The 23,183-nt window shown below is 43.4% G+C and overlaps 1 protein-coding gene across 1 annotated transcript in view; it reads left to right on the top strand.

Moving 5' to 3' along the window:
* The first annotated feature begins 1,303 nt into the window (after positions 1 to 1,303).
* The window catches only part of LOC138580059 (methanethiol oxidase-like), a 520,625-nt gene continuing 498,745 nt past the window's right edge, over positions 1,304 to 23,183 (top strand). The window contains exons 1-2 of the mRNA XM_069650309.1: positions 1,304 to 1,409; positions 1,649 to 1,796. Of these exons, the coding sequence (XP_069506410.1) occupies positions 1,781 to 1,796 (16 nt within the window). The 5' untranslated portion in view covers positions 1,304 to 1,409; positions 1,649 to 1,780. The remainder of the gene's footprint in view (positions 1,410 to 1,648; positions 1,797 to 23,183) is intronic.

The raw sequence follows: 23,183 nt of genomic DNA, 5'->3' as shown, positions 1-23,183 counted from the left end.
TGAGCGCTTTATAAATGTGAAATAAATAAATAAATAAATAAAGCCCGTCTGGGGTGCCCAGCAAGGTTTGCGCTGTCTAATTACATAATGCTGAGATGCCTGGCAGCCCCGCTGCAACACATTCAGGGCCGGGATGCCCTGCATGGTTCAGTCCCTCACCCTGGCTGGTCTGACTCAAAGTCAGCAGCCAGGGTGCTGAACTGGGTGTTGCAGGGCCTGGCGCCTGTGCTGGCACGCTAACAGCAGCACTTCAAGGGGCTGCAGCGCAAATAATCACTTTCCGGCTTTGTGTTCGTGCGACACAGACAGGAACTAGGAAGTTCACTCAGCTCACCAAGAGGACTCAATGAAGAGTTTTCTCTCAACTGCTTTGTATGAATTTGATCCCCAGTAGGGGTTTTTTGAAACCCCTTCCCTTTACTATCTCTGTGTCAGTTATTTATACCCCTTTGGTTTGACTCCTTCCTTTAGTTAATTGGTTTTCCTTTGTTTACTCTATCTAGCTAGATGCACTTCGTAGCATTATTTTATTTCACATTATTTTCTTTTTTCTTTATTGGTTTAGGCCGTTTAAGTTAGATTATTATCTTCTGCTGTAGTTGGAATGATTTGTGATCATTATAGCCTCCAATTATGTTATTCATTTGACCTTTTCCTTTTACCATGTTTGGTGATAGTAATCCCGCCTTCAGGTAGGGTTATTCATTTGTGTTCGGCTTTGTATATGTTTCCTATTCTTATTTATGCCGTTGGATAATCACATTCCATATCCGTGACTGCTTGCAGTCACTACTCAAATGCTTGCGACTCTGTCATGTCATAGGAACTCCTTTATTATGTATCTGAGTCTTATGGTGCGTTTGGACATGTAATTTTGACTTTTTCATCCTTCATACTATTTTCTTTACATAATTATGCGATACACAAAGTTTCCAATGTGGTTTTTCCAATTAGATTTGGTTATAACCCGCACACATTGGATTCGGCCATATGCACTATATTCCATCTTTAATTTTTTTGGATATACACTTTGACACATGTATTTCCAGTATTACCTTGAGGCGTTGACTCTATAATTATGACTTTCCTTTACTCCATTATGAAGATATATACCTTCTGTGTGGGCGTCTTAGTTGGCCATTAAACGGTTTATACGGCGACCGTAGGTTTTTTCAAAAGCGTCACATTGTAAACATCGGGGACCACGTGACTTTGTCACATGATCTCCGATAGAGGAAACAAAAAGCGTTAGATTTTGGGAGACCTTTAGACTGTCGTCACGTTGGTAACATTCTGCATCACGTGACTATGCCACATGATCTCTGACCGTGTATAAATAAGCATCAGTACCGTAGGGAGACTGATGGCAGTACGAACCTTGGCGAACATCAGAGCTTTTTTCCGTTGAGGTGAGTTAGTTAGGTAGAAGGTTTATCCCCGTATCTTTATATACTGTGGGCTAAAACTAGTTACGTTCATCTTCACTTACCTGATGTGTCTTTAACATCTAGTATATTGCAGCGCTTTTCTCTACCCTCTATACTGGGCCCACTCAGATACTTTGAAATGTCTTTTAGATTCAATGAAGTAGGCATGTCATATGAATAGATTGATTTCATGGTCTTTTCTTTGGTTTTGTTATATATAGTGGCTGACTCCCCTTGCATCGGTATCTTTCGAGCACCATACACAGTGAAAGTGGACCTCCATGAAAAATGTTCACCATTCAGTCGAGGGTTACAGTGAGACCTAGCTTTGCCTAACAATTTGTTTAGCGATCATGGCCTCAACTATTGGTAAGCTTTTCTAGCGTCCTTAAAAACGAATCCGTTTAACCCCTTGAACTTTATTATCTTTAAGTAAACATGACTGATATATTTCCGTCTTTTTAAATAGTGTATTGGTTACATCCTCGGAATCTTTCAAGGTACAGCTTGGTTGCATTTGGACCTCATATCCCACAAGACCCCTTTATCTATTCATGCTGTGAACTTAACATTACTGCTTCTTGCTTCTAGCTTAATCAGGTACATTTAGTTTACACATATATTTTCGTTTCTAAGTACCCACTTGAGGTTTTATTATGTTCTTTTTTGGGAGTCACACCTATGGGATGCTTGACGATTGTGTTTTATATTTCCCTGTTTTGACTGCATAAGACTTTAATTACACAATGGTGGATCCTTGTAAATTTCATAAATTAGGTTAAAATCTGTACATTTGATGTTTTTGGTTCTTCATTTCTGTGTATATTGTAAGTACTTTATTGAGTTTTCGATATTGATGATTTTCTAATGTATATAATTACAGATAATTTTGCTCCTGAAGAAGGGGGTGTTCCCCGAAAAGCGTAGAGCTCTTCAGTCCATCGCAAGAATATTGTGTTTTTCTTGGTTATTTCTCTTTACTCCAAAGAATGCTTCATTTGTATATTTGAAGACTATTTTGTCTCATGATGGCCTTATTTAAATGTTTGAATGTTTCATTATGTAAATGTTAACCAGATGTATTTTGGTCATAATTCATGTTGCTACAATTGTTTGTTCTGACAAATATTTATTTCTTTGAAGTAAAAATTATTAATCCATTTGACTGATTTTGTATCGGCTTCATTGGTGTGCAGGGGACGGGAGTGTCTTTAGATTTAGACACTTTTCTCTGTTTCATGTTGTTCACAAGCCCCGTGTCAGGGCCTGTATTCCTTCCCAGCACCCAGAATTATTAAGTTTTTTTTATTTACTACAGAATATTCACTTGTTAATTTGGTGTACACCTATTGATCCTCACTTTTTTCTTAAAAAATGCAGCTTGGTCCACATCATAGAGAAAATGCTGGGTACATATTAAAATGGGGCGAATCACCTAAGGCTGTGTTTCCTTTCAGTGTAAGCATAGAAGAAATTATAAGATGAATGGTGCAAAAATGTGACATGTGTATCCTGGGGAAGGGTCTGTACAAAACATCAGAAGAAAAAGTGGATGAAAGAATGAGTCTGGCAAAAGGATGAAAGGCGTGGGTTTAATAACAGATTGAATGGGGCAATGAATATGTTAAAAAAGCAAAGGGCCTGATCTAGGGAGTGGGCTGGCTGGGTAGCTAGTGTTATGAGTGTGCAAAGACATCAAAGGCTGGGGAAGAAATTGTCTTGCTCTATGAGATTGTTGAATGGTCCTTAGATGGATGGTCAGAGTTAAAGCAAATCAGTGTTACCACTTACGCTCTCATGGTCCCACCAATATGCAACATCCATGGTATATAGCTCTGCTGTGAGCTTAAGTATATTGGTGTGACTACGTAAAAAGTAAGGTATAAGACCTCAATTGCTCAGATGAACTTTTGCCAGACAGACTAGCCTTATTTTGTCATCTATTTGCCCCTTGGCGCTCACAAATTGTTTTGTAATTTTTATAACATGTGCCCATGTTGGTATGTGCTTATTTACAGTTAAATGTGTTACCATCTTAAAGTCGTGCATTAGTATTTAGATAATGATGAAAGTTATGTGGGGAGAAACTGTTTACAAAACATATGATTGCATGGTTAACATTATGTAGTTTTATGGAAAGCGGGCTTTGCTTGTGTTACCTAATGTATGTACATATTATTCTCCAATTACATTATAGAAGGGTATTTCTGGGATAAGTGGTGTAATTATGTTTTATGTGTGCTTTTCTGTTTACAAATTTATATTTTACATGTTAACATTTAAATGTGTATTCAAGTTATTAGATTGTTTTAATATTTAGTTTGAGATTACACATACTTAAATATTAAAACTGTGGTGTCCAAGCAAATTTAATGTGGTACATTGCAAAGTACTTTTCGTTTTTTAAAATGTTGTATGTTGCACGTGTTTGTATGTTGCACGTGTTTGTATGTTTATTTGCATTGTCAGGATTGTATGGGTTACATTTTAAATATAAACATGCATTTTTTCAACGTCACAAAAGAAGAAATAACAATGTAATAATACAAGCTGGCAAAACAAAAGAGCTGATGGCTGGAAGGTTTAGAATAAATCTTAACCTTTGGCATTGCTCTGGTCGACCGTCCAGACCATCATTCTTTGCCTGCCAAGCCATTAAAAGACCATATGCAAATCAGGCTTGGTTCCATCCCCAAAGGGGTAGTCCAGGCCGACTGCTAGGTCGCATCCCTTCTGCACGAGACCACAAGCATCCCCAGACATGTGTTGACCTCATGGGGCATCATCAGTGAGGAGTAGCTTGGGTCTCTAGGCCCAGTAGGCACGGGACACACGCCGTCAGGGCATACACAGCCCACTCGGGGTAATACAAGCTAGACCTTTTTAACAGGGTAGTTAAAAACTTTTTTTAAAAAAAATCTTTAATGTAGTACATGTATACATCAGACAAATATGTATATTTATGACAAAATCAAAACATAAGTTTGTAAAAAATAAATCTATTGACCATTTTATTGGTGCCCATACAGCAAAAAGTGTTTCCAGGCGCCACAAGACAAGTGAGTGGGGAGAGTGAAGGGGGGGGCAGAGGAGAAGACAACAATAACAGTCCTACTGGGCCTTGTGACATTCGGATCGTGCAAGTGCAATGAACAAGTAGTGAGAGGGAGGGGGCAGGTCAGGGCGGAAGGGAGGGGATAAAGGTAGGGGGAGGGGAAATGCAGGAGGGAGGCGGTGCTAGGGGCAGGAGAAGTGCTAAGGGGAGGGCAAGTGCCGGGGGAACCAGGGGAAAGGGTCAACTAGTGTGAGGACAGGGAGGACCAGGCTCAGTGGCTAGTCAGGGAAGGGTGCCCGAGGATAAGCGCCGGATATTGGTGTGCTTCTGTAGACTTTTTGAGGAGGGCCTATCCCCTGTAAGACTCATAAGGGACCAGGCAGCCAGTTACAGCGGCAGGAGGACATTAGCAAGGGAGGGGAGAGGGAAGGAGGAGGGAAAAAAAGGAAAGTCTTGAGAAACTTCAAGAACTTAAGGAGATCCGGCTCATGTCTGAGAGGGGCAGAGAGGCCATTCCAGATGGAGAAACCTGGCGAAGAAAGAGATTTGCCCCCCACTCTCTGCTTGTAGAAACATCTAATCCGCAGAGAGTTGGGGCTAGAGGACCGAATGACTCTAGCATGGAGGTATTTAGGGAGAGAAAGTTGGATGCAGCGAGGTCTCAGGTCCCAGAAAGCCTTGTGGATGATGCAGATGGTCTTGAATTTGAGATTTGCAGCCACCGGGAGCCAGTGGATAGATTTTAGGGCTGGAGAGATGCAGTCCCTGGGCTTGAGGCCAAGGATAAGTCTTGCAGTCCTATTCTGAATTAATTGAAGAGGGTGGAGGGAGGAAAGAGGCAGATTGAGGAAGAGGCTGTTGCAATAGTCCAGCCTGGAGAGGACCAGAGCTCTGGAGACATTGAGTTTGTGGGGGAAGGTGAGGAAAGGGAGAATGCCTCTGAGGAAGCTGAAAGTGGGCCGTCCTGGCAAGGTCAGCAATATGAGGCGAGAAGGAGAGAGAGGAGTCGAAGATGACACCCAGGTTTTTTACCTCACAAGAGGGTGAGAAGATGGGGTCCAAGGAGGGCAGCCAGAGAGTGGGAGGCATGGAGGGCCAGGAGTCCCAATGAGGAGGATCTGTGTCTTACTGGCATTAAGGCAGAGATTGTTAGCAGCACACCATGCCTGAATATCAGTTAGACAATCAGGAATGAGAGAGGAAGGAGACGAGCTGGAGGAGGGAAGCTTAAAGGAGAGCTGTGTGCCATCAGCATTACCCTGGAAATGAGGAGAGGTAGTGGAGATCAAGCGGGCAAGAGAGGCAAGGTAGATGTTGAAAAGCCACAGCGAGAGGATGGCGCCCTAAGGGATGCCGCAATTAGAGAGTGAGGTGGTGGAGAGTAAATGGCACAGTTGAACCTGGGAGGGTCGATCAGAAAGGAAAGAGGTCAACCCGGTCTGTGATGCCGAGGGTATCACAGAGCCGATTTATGAGGGTGGCATGATTGACCGTGTCAAGGCAGAGGACAGATCAAGGAGGATGAGGACAGATGGAGAGTTGGAGTCGAGGTTTGAGAGCAAGTCTTCACTGGTGTTCAGGAGAGCGGTTTCCATGCCTCTGGCTGCTCTGAAGCCAGACTGGTGGTCGTGGAGACAGTAAGCAGATTCAGTTTGATGGATTAGTTGGGAGATGACCAACTTCTCCAAGAGTTTGCCCAAGAAAGTGGTAGTGGAGATAGGGCGGTATTTAGCCGGGCAGGAAGGGTCCGCAGGCGGCTTTTTTAGGAGGAGGTGCCCAAGGCCATGCTTGAGGGGTAGTGGGAAGGAGCCAGTGGCAAAGAAATGGTTGCATAACTCGGTCAAGGAGGGAGCAAGGGAGACAATGTTATCCCTGATAGTTCTAGAGGAGCAGGGAAGCACCTGTTTGGAGGAGACTTTTATAGGGCAGATTGTCTTGGTGACCTCATCCAGTGCTATAGTTGAAAAGGAGGAGAGAAGCTATAATTTTGAGGGATGGGGGTCACCCCTTCTCGGTCAAATATTTAAAACTCTACTGGACAGAATAACCCCCAACCACAAAACGATCGTGAGTCAACACATCGTACCCAAGTTGTCTTGTATCTGGTCCAAATTCGTCCAGCGGTTTGGGCTGTGCGGTGGAGCCAACATTGACCTTTGTTGTCTATGGAAAAATGAACGGGGAGTAGGCCGAAAGAGCTTTTTTCATTTTCTTAATAACTTCTTTCTTTTTAACAAATCTTTCCCAAACTTACCAGTTTGTGGGGGGTGTACACAATTTTCTGTAAAATGTCAGCTTAATCCATTGTGCAGTTCAAATGTTATTAGCAATTCATTTTTTGTTTTCCTATGGAACTCCCGACTCACTTTAACTATAGGGTGGCGACTGCCCCCCTATAATATATATTTATATTCCTTTGGGAGTATAAACAGAGACAATCTAAGTCAACCCAATTATTTGCATGGTCAGTCCTCACTCAGTGATTCTTCATTATGTCTCTCTTTTTGCAAATGGACAACAAAGATAAACTGAAGGATTGAATGCCATGAGCGCCCCTCAGGCCAATAGTCCAATTAACTGTCAGGCTGCAGCATAAGTATCACTTCTCTGGGTCTCCCATAAGCAGTGATTCTTCCCCAGAGATCAGTCTTACCTGCCACTACCATGAACATGTGAAGATCCAGAATGGCTCACAACAGCAGAGCACAGTTCATTGGCCACCAGGGTTTCACATTTGCCACATCCCATAACACATCCTGATTCTGAGGTTCTTTGTTCACACAGGTCGGTAATGAATTGGCATTGAAGTCCAAAGACACTAAAATTACATCAACATTCAGTAACTACTGCAGCGCACTGTACACATTGATGATCCAACAGCTGCTGCTCAAAAGGGAAATATATGAACTATGGCCAAGAATTCAATGGCAAGAGGTTTGTTATCCTTCATAACCGAGATGAGATTAGACAAACCACCACAGGGGCCACCCACAGTTAAGAGACAACCAGGGGGATGGTAACAATAACAACCATAATTACAGTCATCTAAAGCCAACTCTTCAAGCAACCAGGTCACTACGAGTCATGTTCACGTCAACATTCCAGGAAAGTGCAAAGACGCAACTTGTGAAGTTGTGAGGTTAAGGAGCAAATAGATGAGGCACACTCTTCCGTGGGATGACCAGTTAGGCAAAACGGGGCAATTTTCTCAATGCCACCACCAATCCCCAGAGCGAGAGCTATAAGGCTTCCATCATTCAATCCTCCTCAGAGGATAGTTTTGAAGCAAATGGTCATGCAAAAGTCAAATTGTTTTTACATTCTACAATTGGATACACGTGCTTCCAACACGTTAAACCTGGATTCTACGAATTTTACTGCAAGGCTGAGATTTACTGTGCTTTTTTTGACAAATCGCAATCCATTTTGTAATCACATACATACATGCCCAAAAGCATAACTAACCTAACAAAAAGTGAATGTGGTTAAAAATAACGTTGTCATGCCATGGTGCCATGGTCCTGTATAATCTTTCAACGTTGCTTATTAAATACACACCCTCACTGTCTAGCTCGGAGACTATAGCGATCAGCAGCAATTATAGATGAAAAATCATGAATTTTGATTATCTCCTCCTCCACTGCTATCACTTGCCTATCCTAATCTTCCTAACCTTTCCTGAAAACATTTTGTAATTTATTTTTTTCAACTCCAACCTTTTCAAAGTTTGAACCATATAAGGCGCTATGAGAACCTCTAGGTAGGGCCAGCGCTAAATAAAAATTCTAATAAAATAGTGGGTCTCTCTCTTATCCTTATAGATTAGGCCTCTACAAGATATTTGATTATGGCAGGGCTCAATTTGAGGGTGCACGCAGGTGGCTGTCTTTTCTGAATGTATGCCGACCTCGGGAACCCAGTGGACACTTCACCCCTGCACCATATAACATGATGGACTGTATGTTCCAGGGAAAACATTGGTATTGATTCTTGAAGTTTAAAACATGTACACCTTTTGTTGTTAACCCCTTAACTGCTGAGGGTTTCACCTCCCAGTGCTGGGCCCCTTTTTGAACATTTCGGTATGTTGGCATTCAATCCCTTGTAACTCTTTTTTGTTACAAATGATATCCTGGCCAAATGTGCACCCTTTTCTTCCCAGATGTAGGTGGTCATAATGCCACCAAGGATTGCTATAGTGGGGTGTGAGAAAATAACAAAAAAGTGAAAACCTTTTGGTTTTTTTCAGAAAATGCCAATAAAATGATGTACAAAGGAGCCTGTGGTTATTTTCTTGCAAGAGCTAGGAACAAAAGGTTTGCAGTTCTGTATTTGCCATTTTTGAAGCTTTCAAGAACAGGTTGAGTGGAAAATATGACATGCTTGCGCGGAATGGAAGAGGAGGGTAGGAAAGCTGAATGGGAACACAGAAAGATAGAATTCCAAGTTCATGAAGGGGCCATTTGCGCAGATCAGACAAGAGCTATTTACCCATAATTCCTGTAATTTGCCAACAAATTGCAAAAATGACTGGAAAAAAAGTATGTGCTGGATATGCTTGCACTTGGAAGGTAATAGCTTCCATGAATATTCAGAAAAGCTTTGCACCGCTAGATTCCGCTGACTATTCTACATAGGAAATCACACATTTTTTGTAATGTTTCACAAAGCAAGCATTACCACGAGCCAAAAACCAAGCCATGGTGCACAGTATTTTTATGCTGATGGCATAAAGTGACCTACTTCGCATTTGAAAATAACGAAAACCAGTGTGGTGAAGAATGCCAAGCATACATTCTTTGAAAGGACACAGGCTGACCTTTTGAAGGATAGTTGACTTGCGCAGGTCACAAAAGTGTGCAGTGCCAAAGCACAGTAGGAAATGTATGAAAACATTATCACAACCAAGAGAAAACCACAACTATCCTACCTTCACACATTCCCAAAGGTATCCCGAGAAACTACCATGGCATTTAGGCAGAGATCGTTAGTGTGGGTGCACTGTCCCTGGTCTAAAAGGAATTGACTAAACCACAGGTATGGCAAACACTGTAGGAAGAGTGCATTGGGCCTTGTGGGCAGCCCACAAATTTAGGGCTGGGGCATTACTCCCACAAAAGAAAACAAGGAACCACATATATTTTTTTAAGGTAGTGGAAATGTGGAAATTCAAATATACCGAGCTTGCATTGTTGGCAAGGGATTGCCTTACCAGAATGCATGGCAAATGCAGAAAAGTGGAAAAAAGACAGTATTTTGAGATATTTGCTACTGGGAAAACACTGCACTGCTCAACAAACTGTGCATTACCTACCTGTGCACGTTGCCACAGGTGTCCCGATAAAAATGGTACCTCACATGTGTGGGTCCACTCGCATGGCCCGAAGGGAAAGGGCTAAACTGCAAGCATGGAAATGCTCAGGTGTAGAGCATATTTGAGCTTGCGGCAAGCACTTGCATTGAGTGCTCTGGCATCACAACCACCAAGGAAAGAGGGGAACCCCATGCAGTTCTGAAAAGGAGCAACCCAGGCAAATGTAAATACATCTTGCTTTGTTGATCACAGACAAATTATTTACCCAGAATGCATGGCAAATAGGACAAGTTGGAAAAATACAATATTTTGATGCATTAGCCATTGGAAGCCACGAAATGGACGGAAAAAAAATATTTTTTACCTGCCCACACTTCAACAGGTGTCCCATTGCAAATGGTACCTCACATGTGTGAGTACACTGACTGAGTCTGAAAAGAAAAGGGCTAAAGTACAGGTATGTCTAATGCTCTGGGAAAACCACATCAACACTGTATTTAGCCTTGCAGGCAGGGCAGACATTTAGGACTGGGGTGTCACAGCCACCAGGGAAAACAGGGAACCCAATGCATTTCTGAAAAGAGGACACCCGTAGGTGCATGAATCGCGCTAGAATGTATTACCCAGAATGGCCAGCAAAGTAAAAAAGCTACGGAAAAAAATCACAATTTTGAGATATTTGCAACCAGGAAACCACCGAAACACGCAGGCAACAACACATATCCTACCGTCCCACGTTCCCACAGGCGCCCTGATGAAAACGGTACCTCATGTGTGGGTGCACTGACCCGGGCACAAAGGGAGAAGCTAAACCAATTGTACACCAAACGCCCTTCGAAGACCAAATCCATACTGTATTTGGCCTTGTGGACAACCCAGAGATTTGGGCCTCGGGTGTCACTGCCACCAAGGAAAACGGGAACCGCCTGCATTTCTGAAATGTAGACACCCATGGGAATCCAAAGAGGCATCACTTGCGTGGATCTCACTAGAATTTCTGTCCCGGAATGCACTGCAAAGCTGTAAATGTGACAAACAATACATTATTTTCCCACATTTCCCACTAAGAAATTACCAAAAAGCTCACAAAACACCACATGTCCCATCTTCCCACGTTCACACAGATATGCTGACGGAAACCAGACCTCCCACGCATGGAGGCGCTTACCTGGGCAGAAAAGAAAAAGGGTAAACTATTGGTATGTCAACTTTTCTGAAAACGCAAGATTCATCCTGCCCCACAGATTTGGGCCTGTGTTGTCATAGCCACCAGGGAAACTACGGAACACCCTGCATTTCTGAAAAGGAGACACCTGCGGGAATCCATTACCCAGAATGCCCCTGCTTCCCAGGGGTGGCAAAATGGGGCCTGAAACCCAATTTTGCCCCCGCCCAAGGAAGCAGCATGGATGTGCACTTCTTTGGGGTGATTTGTCATGGATTTTCCACCTCGTAATCTTTTTCTGATTTCTTTTCAAGTAGATCTGAAAATCCCCTTGCAGCATGCAAAAGCATTTAGGCTAAATGTACATGCTGTTGGCTTCAGCGTGTACATTTCATTTCACGGCAGCCCACTGACCCCCAGGCACAGAAGGGGAAGTCTTGCCCTTCATAGTCTGGGGGTCAGGAGCATAGGCGCTGTTCCGGGGGTGGAGTGGGCGATCCGGCCCCCAAAGGTAAGTAATGCAGAGGACAAGGTATCTCGTCCTCCGCACTGTGTTAGTAATGCGGAGGACAAGATACCCCGTCCTCTGCATTTAAGGGGTTAAAAACAATATTAGAAGAAAATATACGCTCTTGGTTTTTTGTGTCTTGATTTTATGAAAGGCAAATGCCATTCGTCCTGTGCAATTTGTATGGTTATGCAAAGCCAGTGCATATTTCACCTTAATACAGACGGGCAATGCCATTGAGCTAATCGTGCTCCAGCCCCCGCACCCTTGAAATGTGAGTTGAGGGGCGTGGCTTCCACATCAGTGTTGCCCCTTCTTTGTGCGCTTACTGGGGATGCATTGATAATGAAGTATACAGTGCTGTACTACCAGGTGTTTTATCTGAATTTATGGCAGATGGCCACTGTTAAGCATACTAATTACGTTTTTGAGCTGTAACTTCTTTTAGGGTGGTTCTATGAAAAATGTGCTAAGTAGGTTTTTTTTGTTAAGCATGATCAAAGGGATAGAAAAGTTCATATAAGGGATTTTTTTTCTCTTTTACCATTTCCGAGTTATAGCATTATAAATTATTGCTACTTCATCGCAAACCTTCGACTGTATGCTCACTAAATTAGAATGTTTGAAATGATTAGCAACTTTCTTGTTGAAATGTACTATTTATTAAAACTACAATAGCTCTTTACATTTTAAATTAAGGTTTTACAGGTCATCTTCTGAGTCGCAGAGTTAATTTTCATCATCTACAAAATCATTGTTATCACAGTGCTCTTCGTCGTCACAACACTTACACAGTTATGTCCACCATAGCGACATAGCTTGGCATTTGCAATCCACAGCACACCGTCCTCTGACGCATGCATAGTAGGAGTATATTGATTATCTGCCTTCTCCCACCCGAATTGTGATGGCTCTGGGATATTCGGGTGTTGTTGATCAGCACATCGCCACTCCATCACCTGATAATGAGCCCTTAAGCTGTTTAGTATTAGAGATGATCTTGGTGGCAGATTTTTACTTTGCATCTCTTTTTTTGTGACCCTTCACCAGTGCAGTTGACCAATGTCTGCAATCTTTGTTCCTGACGAGTAGATTTGACAAATGAATAGCTCTATCAATTGTTCATCTTCCTTCTTATATTCTTGTATACATTCAAGACTACCGAAAGCTTAAAGGATTTCTTTTTCTGAAGTATTGAAAAATGTCTAGAAAGATAGTTTTCGTTTCTTCATAAAGTACCCAGTAACATCAAACCCTGAAAGTAGATGAAGGCCTAGACAATGAAGTCCTAGTAATACCTGCATCTTTGTAGGCCCTCAGCAGGAGCACACACTTTTGAGATCTATAAATCTTCTATTAGTTCCAACTCCTGTGACAAACATGCTGTCAGATGGGACAAACAGTGACCACAACAGTGAATGGACTAAAACATTGGTATCAGGTGAAACAAATTGGAGGGTAGTAGCATGACAACGTTATACATAAAGGGAGTGAAGAATAATTGTTGTGTCTGCCTCCTCATGTATGCTTTCAATGTCTCCAACACCATTTCCATCTGATGACTTGGCTTCATTTCTCCAACTGGTTACCAGGCTTCTTTTTATCCTCCGTGCATGCAGAATTGCTTTATGTGTGAGTTAAACTGTTAACTCATCTTTAGTTTCATTTTTCAGTTCCATTACCAGAACCTGTAACAAAATAGAAGGAAAAACATGTTAAAAATCATGAAAAATGAACTGCGAACAGAAACCTCTAACCAAGATTTGATATGAAATTCTTTTAAGGACCTTCTTCAGTTTTCATGGTGAACAAAAAAGGTCCTTAGAAAATATTTGATAGGATCCCGCTGAAAGGAGTTATAGATTAAATTCTGATTCATAAATTGTAGCTGTGGCCATCTTGGATTAATAATGTCACACAAGCCCTCTGCAACAAATTCAGACAAAACACCTAGTAATACATGATTATATGCTTCATTTGCAAAGAACCCCCAATATTCATAAGTTCCCTTCATTCAAAATCCCGCGGAATTACATATGTTCCTATATTGCGCTTAATTACTGACCACCGGTGGCACTGCCCGACCTGGCTTCATTCCCAGGGTAATTTAGAGATGAAAGAAGAACCATCCTCCCATCCTCTCAACCACTGTCGAAACACACACCCTATAGCTCAGGATTGGCATTATCATGCAAGGCCACACCAGCATCCTGGAGTGGCTGCCTCTGGTCTTTTAATGACCTGTAATTACTAATCACCTGCACACCATTCTTTTACATATGTTTACACATTTCTCACCCTCATGGTTCATTACCTTAGCAACAAGGTTTCCGTCAAAAATAAGGCTTCCCTTTTTCAAAGGGAAGCCAATAAGTCCAACATGCTAAAAAGGTTTTGCTTTAAATGAATGCATAAGCGCATGCTGTAAGTTAGTGACAAATGCACTGTATATCCAATTAACATTACTACAGTGGTTTAAAAAGAATATATTTATTTCTGGCTTGTATTATTTTTTATTCTGGGACTTGTAGTTTCACTTTTAGGGTGTGAAAAATTAAGCTACAGCATTATTCTTTAGGCTTAGCATGTTTCTTTAAGGATTTAGATATTCTAAGTTAAATTAATTTGAGATATGTGTATTTTGCCATTAAACTATCGGAGCGCTGAACTTTCCTGTGACCATGCATGAGAAGGCCTTGCAGTCCTGCTTATCCCTTTGGATTCTGGGACATGTAGTTTTTTTTACCATTTGAAATTAAGAAAACAAAGTCCAAGAATTCCAAGAAAAATCAGGTCAGGGGGGCATTCTCATGTACAGCCACAGGAAACGTGAGACAACCCCTGGGATTGAACAGAGGGGGCGGAACCTCAAAGTTTGCCCCATCCAGTTTCTGCAGTGGCCCTTCCCATCACCAGCTAGGGAACCGCATTAACCACCCGAAATGTAGGTTTTATTGCGCCAGTGCCTTGATATGCTAATTTCTGGTGATGTCACATCCCACTCCATATGTTAATGAGTTCCCCCACTTTTTTTTAGAACTTGACCCCTGGATTACAACCTGGTTAAAGATCCACATATATACATATAAATACACACACACGTCGGTTACAGTAATTCTGCCGAAAATTAGAGGAATTATTATAGATTATTGTTGATTTTTGGCGGTAATTCCGCCAAAATGGAATTATCACTACTGCTGATGCTTCATGCATGCACCCGTTCACTTTGGATGTAGCTTAAAAATTGCCTCTTTACACTCCAACCTCTGTCATGTAAAGGCGCCCACTCAAAACTCGGAATAGGTGACCGGACGACGTGTTACCTAGAATGACCACACACCCGTTGAATCCAGAGGTCATTCTGAGCAATCGAGCAGGGAAAAATGGGGGGCAGGAAGTGAATGTGCACCCCATCAATTGGACTGGAAATATTCCAAACATAAGGGGGCTGTGGCAGAAGGCTGAGGACCATGGGCATGTCAGGTACAGAGCAACCTTCAGTCCCTAGCCTCCCACTCACATATTCAGGATGCCACTTGGCTGGGATATCGGCCCATAACTGAGTGAGGGCTGAGCCAGAATGGGGCTTATCTGCATTGAGAGCAATTAAGAGAACTGGATCTCTGGTTGGAAATGACCTCCAAGGCCTTCATAAGGGGCAAAAGGTGAACCCCAAACATTAAATGAGAAAATGCATACTATGCAAAATTGATGGAAGCAAAGGAACAGAATGTGAAAAACACACAGAAGAAAGTAAGATTTGGAAAGAAACTAGAGCAAGGCTGTAGACTAAGTTTAGCCATCAAAAGATACAGTAAGTAAGCAATAGACCTGCTTGTCTTTTTCTGCCAACACCTTCAAGGTATATATGTTTTAAAGAAGATATTGTTGACAGTGTTTCGCAAAGAGACCGTAGAATGTCTTTTTGGCCACCTACTGCTAGATTGCAGAAAACATCATGCTGATTGATTGGTGCTTGACTGCCACTAATCATGTAAGCATTAAGGCATATCCTTCTATTCTAACGGATCGTGTCCCCCCACGGATTCCTCATCTTTGATATATCTGAAATCCTGCTAACAGTTTCAGAAGCTTTTCGACAGCAGAGGGCGCAGTGCGTCGTTGACTCGTGGACCCTCAGCGGCTTCTGTCCTGCTCTCGGCGATGTTGGTATAAGAAGCACACAACGCTCCCGTTGCCTCAGTTCAATTTTTACGCATGCACTGCACGCTTTGTACGGTTCAATCACCTCAGCATTTTTCTACTGCGTTTCTTCAAAATCTTCGATATGCCTACTCCGAAGACTGGATTTAAGAGGTATTCGGACAGTGGGTCAAAGATGTCAATCGGGGATCTGCACCGAATATACCTCTGGTGTCTTGTGGTATGGCATAAGGTCGACTACTGTGGCTTGTGTCATTCTATCACAGTTAAGGCCTTGAAGGAGAGGAAGGGGAAACTCGTACTTGGTAGGTCTTCATCCAAATCTCCTTCCACTACTCTGTCTAAAATGAGGTCATCTGACAAGAAAAGCTTAAGGGATATTTCGCCTCAAATGGCTAAAAAGTGCAGTAAACATACTAAGGGCTTTCGATCGATAAGCAAATCTCATCGTCGTCCTCCTCCTCTCATAAGAGATCTAGGAAGCGACGTCATCGATCCCATTAATCTTCCTACGAATCCTCGGCCAATATGAAAGGGGTACCTTTTCCTAGTAAATCTGCTTCAAAAGCAGAAGGGGAGGATTTTCGCCTCAAAATGTTAGATGTCTGCGTGAAGGCGGACCCACCCACCACTTTGAGTTAACCCTAAAAAGGCTTACGACCCCATTGTGCCTCGTGAGGCCGACAGGGCGTCATCAAAATCTACTACTCGTGTGTCTATGTTCCCGGTCAGTAAGTCCTCGAAGCTTCCTCGAGAGGTGTCAAGGGATTCGACTCCACGAGGAAAGACAAAGCCACTGCCTTCCCCCTCTGCTCCATCGAACTAATCGGCATTGAGCACTTTGACGACGAAGCAATCAACATCAATCCCAACAAAAAAATCAATGTCTACAACTCATTTGTTTAAGACTATCTAAAAGGACTTTTTCTGGTCTATGAGCTCGATTTATGAAAAGGAGAAGGTGGAGAAGGAGAGAAGCCCTCTGTTTGGCTTCGAGTATGGTACTCCAGGTGCTCCAGAAGAGTTCATCTCTGAGGGGTGAAGGTTAAGAGAACTGGTGGACACCTTGAACGATGCCAGTGGTCTAGATACTTTGCCAGAAGTGGAGTTTGCCATGCCAGTTGTGACTGAGCATGCTGATGCTTCATATAGACCTGTCATGGGCAAGGTAACAGAGTATTTAGGCTGGAGTAGACATGTAGCAGAATATGAAAAAGATGATCTCATGGACATTCTTGATCAAGGTCCTCCAGAAGAACCAGAATTCTTTTCATACAGCACTAAAGAACAGAGTCTTGGAAAATTGGAGAAAGCCGGACACTAAACTGGTACTAAATAAAGACTTGACAAAAAAGTACAGACCTTCGGCTATAGACACAGATTTTCAGTTGAGACATCCAGCTGCAGAAAGACTGATTGTTCAGGTGGACACGTCAACCTCAAGGGCGGCTGCCTATCTCACAATCCCTCCAGATAGGGACAAGATATCTGATGCCCTGGGAAAAAGAGTGTTTTTGGTGGGTAGCATGGCACTTAAGGCCATTTATGCTATGTGTGCCGTAGCCAAGTATTTCTACACTCTTTGGGAGGTTGTGGCAATGGCGGTGGAACACATTCCTGTGGGAGAAGAAAGGAAAGGCTTTCTTAATATTTGTTCAGGATGGCAAGGATGCTATGTGCCAGTCTCTGCAATCAGGTCTAGACTCTTCAGATTGCGCTAGCTGCGCTATGGCAGCAAGCGCTGTAACCAGAAGGTGTGCGTGGCTGCACAGGTCAGGTTTTGCCCCAGATGTTCAGGCGAGGCTGTTGGATATGCCCTTTGATGGCTCACAACTGTTCGCCCGACGAGAGCTTGGAGAAGCTGCAGGCTTCAAAGGCAGCTGCAAAAGGGAGCAGCGCTTCGTCAACCATAGCAAACCCATTCTGCCTCTCAGAACTGGAGGGGTCGTTCCTTTTGATTTTATTAATTGATTGGAAGGACGAGTGGGCATTTCTCTCAAATAGGCCAGAGGTATGTCAGGACAGGGGGGAGGTGGTAAAGCTACCCACACAACATCTGCCTCATTGCCGTCCGCAGCACCCACAACAGCAAAACCTCTTTGACCAACAAAGCATTTGGAAGAATGGCAAAGCATTACTTCAGATGCTTGGGCACTGCAAACTGTAGCACATGGTTACTGTCTCCCATTCCTAAGAAGGCCACTGAATTGTCCACCAAGCAACCAATATTTGAAGGATCCAGATCTGCTCCGCTCACAGCAGTGTATTGCCCTGTTAGAGAAAGGTGCAATAGAATCAGTACCTTTATCGGAGATGAACCAACGATGGTACCCTTGTTACTTTCTAATTCCCAAAAAAGACAGAGGGCTGCGACCCATCTGGAACTTGAGACGCTTGAACAAGTTCCTCAGGAAGTTCAAGATTTTAACTCTTTTGCAGATCCTCTAGGCCCTCCAGTTCCAGGATTGGATGGTGTCACTCGATCTTCAGGATGCTTACTTTCATGTGCCCATACATCCCAACAACAGGAGGTTCCTGAGGTTTGCCATTGGCAGTTCTCACTATCAGTTTCAGGTTCTGCTTTTCGGGCTCACCTCCCCTCGAGGGTCTTCACCAAGTGGATGGTGGTGGTGGCAGCAAATCTAAGCAGGGGAGGGATTGACATCTATCCCTACCTTGGCAATTGGCTGATCAGAGATTGTTCAACCGAACAGGTTCTGAATCATCTCAGATGCGCCTGCCACTCTCAATTTCAAGAAGTCCTCCACAGACTGTCTGTGTAAAAATCCAAAGAGAGTAAAGAAGTCGATATTAGCAGTAGATTGGACGCAATCAGAGACTGCCAGAGCAGTATCTAAGAGACACAACTGGACAACAAAATTGACCAATTGCTCTGGAACTCTGCCAACGTACCTTAAAAAGAGTGCCAATCCAAGGCATAGGGATCTAATATTGCGCTTTAGACTTAACATTCTACGTACAAAGGAAACTGTTAAAATATGTGATAGTCAAAGACAGCAGCTGCCGCTTATGCCAGCAAGAAGACGAAACACTGCACCATTTAACTTTGCTTTGCAAAGAATTAGTGTCAATAAGGACAAAGTGGTTACATGATGCGCTAATCCCCACGTGCGGCCTTGACCCCAATTTATGGTGGGAAGCCCTCTACGATAATCCAAATCAGAAAATAATCAGACTTTTGGGCAGCTTCCTGGAAATAATGTTTAAAAAACTTGAAGCCACATAGGGAATTAACAAAAGAATATTTGGGTCATAGCATCCAACGGCGTCGAAAGTCATAGCCAAGCCTAGGCCCGGAGATAAGTGAAAGCTAGTCAATTTAAATGAAGATGAGGTTTGTTCGGGAAGCTTGGACTAAATATTGATGTAATGGCTTGGCTGTTTATAGGAAGTTGGAAACATTTTAAAGCAAAAGTTTGTATGTATTTACACTATGCTTAATAAAAAAAAGAAGTCCCACATGACATCTTCCCAAAAGCTTCAATTTATTGGGGAAGTCCTGGATTCTTATTCGGGGAAATCTTCGCCCCCTGATGTGAGGGCTCAGCATATTCTGCAGATGGTCATGAAATTTCAAAAAGCCCAACATCTACCCGCATTTGATTTTCTGAGGTTACTGGTCCTCATGCCATCCTGCGTTTTCCTGGTGCCAGAGGCCCGACTGAGGATGAGGTCCCTGCAGTGGCCCCAGTTCTCCGGCAGGATGATGGACTGTCTTCGAGTCCTGAGAAAAGTTACAGTAGCTGTGGACACCTCCCTCACAGGTTGGGGAGCGCATGCAAACAATCTGACAATCAGTGGTTGTTCGTCTCCATCGGAGTCCAGACTACACAAAACTTTCAGAGCTCAGGGCAATCAGACTGGCACTTTCTGATGGCCTTTCTGCCCTATATGTGGGGGAAGAATTTCCTGGTAATGACGGACAACACAGTGGCGATGCATTATCTCAACAAGAGAGGAGGTGTAGGGTCACTACCAATGGGCAGAGATGCAGTGCAGCTCTGGCTTTGGGCTCTTCAAGAAGGATTCTCTCTGTCGGCCGTTCACATAGTCGCAGAAGAAAACACGGCAGCGGATGATCTCAGCAGGCAGAGCACAGCCTCTCGCGAGTGGGAGTTGACTGAGGAAGTCCTTCTAGAGATCTTCGCCCTTTGGGTAACCCCTCAAGTAGATATGTTCGTGTCCAGTATCAACAGGAAATGCAACCTGTTCTGCTCCAGAGAATTTCCTCAGACTAATAGTGGACTGGGAATTTCCACTCCTGTACGCATTAGCCCTGTGATTCCTCATGTCATCAGGAGGTTGAGGAAGTTCGGGAAATCCATAATCCTGATAGCTCCGGATTGGGCCAGGGGGATGTGGACCCGGAACTTCTGGACATGTCCATCTGCCCTCTGATTCGTCTTCCTCAAAGGCAGACCTGCTCACTCAGGAGGGAGGTCGTCTTCTCCACCCAAAGATTGGGCTCTCCCGGAGGATGTAATGGAGTTGTTGCTTTGAGCAAGAAGACCAGCAACAAAAGCTCTATATCGCTGCCGTTGGAATATGTTTTGCAGCTGGTGCAGAGCTAAGAATATACACCCTCTTACTTGTGACCCACCATCAGTGTTATCTTTCTTGTTACATCTGGCCCATCAAGGGCTACATGTTTCCACTGCAAAAGGTTATCTAGCTGCGCTATCCATTTTCAAGCACTGGCCTGAACAAGACTCATATTTCAAAATACCAATGGTTATCCAGTTCCTGAAGGTACTGACAAACATTTTCCCACCTCTACCGTTCATAGTTCCCGTTCGGGACCTTAATTTAGTGCTGAAATTGTTAATGGGGGGCTCCTTTTGACCCTCTTCATTTGTGTCCTCTTAGGATTTTGATTCTGAAGACTGTCTTCCTGCCAGCGATCACTGCGGCTCGCAGGGTGAGCAAGTTTCAGGCTCTGAGTTGCAAACCACCATTTATTACCTTTTATAAGGCAAAGGTTGTTTTGAGGGTTTGAATTTCATTTCTGCATAAGGGACATGTTACACATTAGTTGGCAAGGAAGTACCTCAGAGTCCGAGAGCACATTCCACAGGAGGAGTGCCTACTTCTTCAACTCTTCAAAGAGTGGTGCCGGTGCAGGACATTTGCAGTGCTGCAACCTGGTCATCGCTGCACACCTTTACAAAACATTTCTACTTTGATTCGGTATCGGGTCAGGAGGCTACATTTGGTAAAGCTGTTCTCCACAGCATAAATCAAAAATAAATTCTCTTTTCCCACCTCCTTCTGCATACTGCTATTCTTTCCCCACATATAAACAATTCACAGGGAGAGATACCAGATTAACACTACAGCAGGCATGTGAAAACGATACTTTAATAAAGACGTAAGCCCCTGCTTGAGGATTCTTTCAGATATACCCTTTTTCGAGTATTGTGATTCTCCTGACGCCCATTCAACGAAAGGGGAGCTTCTCTGGTAATGTGAGCCCTGAAGCTCTACCTTTTAAGCGCTAGAACTGGCATGCTGCATCCAGAAAGACTGCAGCCGTCCCAGAGACAGGTGCTACTCGAAGGTTCTTTGCAAACGTTAAATCTCTGTTCTCTTTGAGGGAGTCAGGCGCTCACCTGCTGATCAAATCAAATGACTGTTGTGCAAATATACTTTAGTTAAAACCCCAACTTCTGAACTTCACGTCCTGCTCCTTCAAGGGAAACAACTCAAGAGGTTTAGAAATCACAAGGTATGATGCTGACGCAGGGCAGGGCTGTTTATTTATGGCACTTGTCTTGCAGTATTGGCGCCCTTTACTAATTCTGTTTTTGTGAGAAAGGCTAGGTGTGTTCTTAGGTCCATCTTGCTCGAGATTGAAGTGCATTAATGCATGTGGCAATACCTCACCTCATGAAGCCAGAAGGCTAGATTTACACATCCTCCCCACAATGCTCACCTGATGGCACCCACTCTCTTCCTTTCAGGGCACCACTTGCTCACCCACCGTAGCCAAGCAAACAAATGCATCAGAAGGATATTTGTAAGCAAGCTGCAAGACATGCATCAAGTGGGACACCACTGGGTAACTCAACTCACCGCAGCCGTTTCACCACATTTGGTGAACAGCCATTTTACCACTTTTTCGTGGACTTTCTTAGAGGGGTACAGGCTCAGGGTATTTATTTATTTATTTTGTCATTTGTAATGTGCACCGAACCCAGGGGCATGTGGGCGCTGGATTTACATGAGAATAGTGGTTACAAAAGGTTACTGGCATAGTTACAAGCATAGTTACGAGCACAGGTGGTACAATGGAATGCACAGGTCTAAGTGCCTGGTCAGTGTGGAAGAAGTAATTGCCACGTGCTTATAGAGATATTCAAATTCAGTTACTTATTGGGGTCTTGTAAGAAAAGCCATGTTTTGAGACCCTTGCGGCAGGACCAGTAGGAGACATCTGCTGTTAGAGTAAGGGGCAAGACGTTCCAGTGTTTGGCAGTGATCACGGGGAAGCTGCTGCCTCCAGCCTTTTGATGCCTGTGTCTGGGAATGGTGAGCAGGTTTGAGTAGGCTGCCGACATAGGTCTGATGGATTGGGTTTTGGAGAATTTTCTGGACAGGCAAATCGGGGCAGTGTTTTATAAACATCTGTGAGTCAAAGAGCGTTTTGAACATGATACGTTCTTTGACCAGGAGCAACTGGATGTTTCGTCTAGCAGTCGAGATGTGGTCTTTTTAGTATATTTGTAAATTAAATGTAGGGTTGTGGGGGTAGGTGGTGGGGTAAGTGGGCATAGAAGTGTGGCATGGGGGGGCTTGTCCTGCTTAAAGCCACATAAAATGTAGGAAATGCCCACGCTGTCAGTTGTGCCAGATCACACCATGCAGCCTTGGCACACCTTTACCTAGAATAAGCTGCCACCTCACCCCCCAACACCACACTGATGTTTAAGCCAGAGAAGTCTTCCTAAAAGTGATTAAAACCAATTCCCCTAAAGTAAGTTTAGGCTGGAGCGTAGTTTGCTTTAGTTTGCATCTATCTTGGGCACACTCGCTGGTATTAAGCGCGTTATAAATTAACAATAAAATAAAAAAATAACCACTGAGGCCGTTTCAGACTTACTGTTCTGCATAAACATTCATATTTATTTGAACTGCATGGTCCTTCCACCAAAGTGCTTCACACAGTATCAATAAACAGAGCATAGAATATATGTCATTAAGATTATGAGATTATGAAGTGCCTCTATTTGCAACAGTAGGGGGAATTTGGCACTGAGGAACCACGATGGACAAATGTACATCAGGTATCAGAAGTATCTTATGGCTAGTACAACAAACTGCCTTCAGTGAATTATCGATAACTTTCAAGTGTCTGCAATTCCTTCACAAAATAAATGCCTGGAATGTGATGGTTCGACTTCTCTAGTCATCCCTGTCTCAGAGATTTAACCAGTAAAGGATGGCTGCCCTTTGCGTAGTGGGAACTGCCTAAAAAGTGGCTGGTGAGTACTTGAGTTAGAATCCATGAAGTACCTCCATAGAAGGTCCTC

This window comes from Ambystoma mexicanum, chromosome 1p (assembly GCF_040938575.1).
Source record: "Ambystoma mexicanum isolate Mex_15411 chromosome 1p, UKY_AmexF1_1, whole genome shotgun sequence".
Lineage (NCBI taxonomy): Eukaryota > Metazoa > Chordata > Amphibia > Caudata > Ambystomatidae > Ambystoma > Ambystoma mexicanum.
Note: the sequence above shows the minus strand (reverse complement) of the source record. Positions and strands in the feature narration are given on the sequence as shown.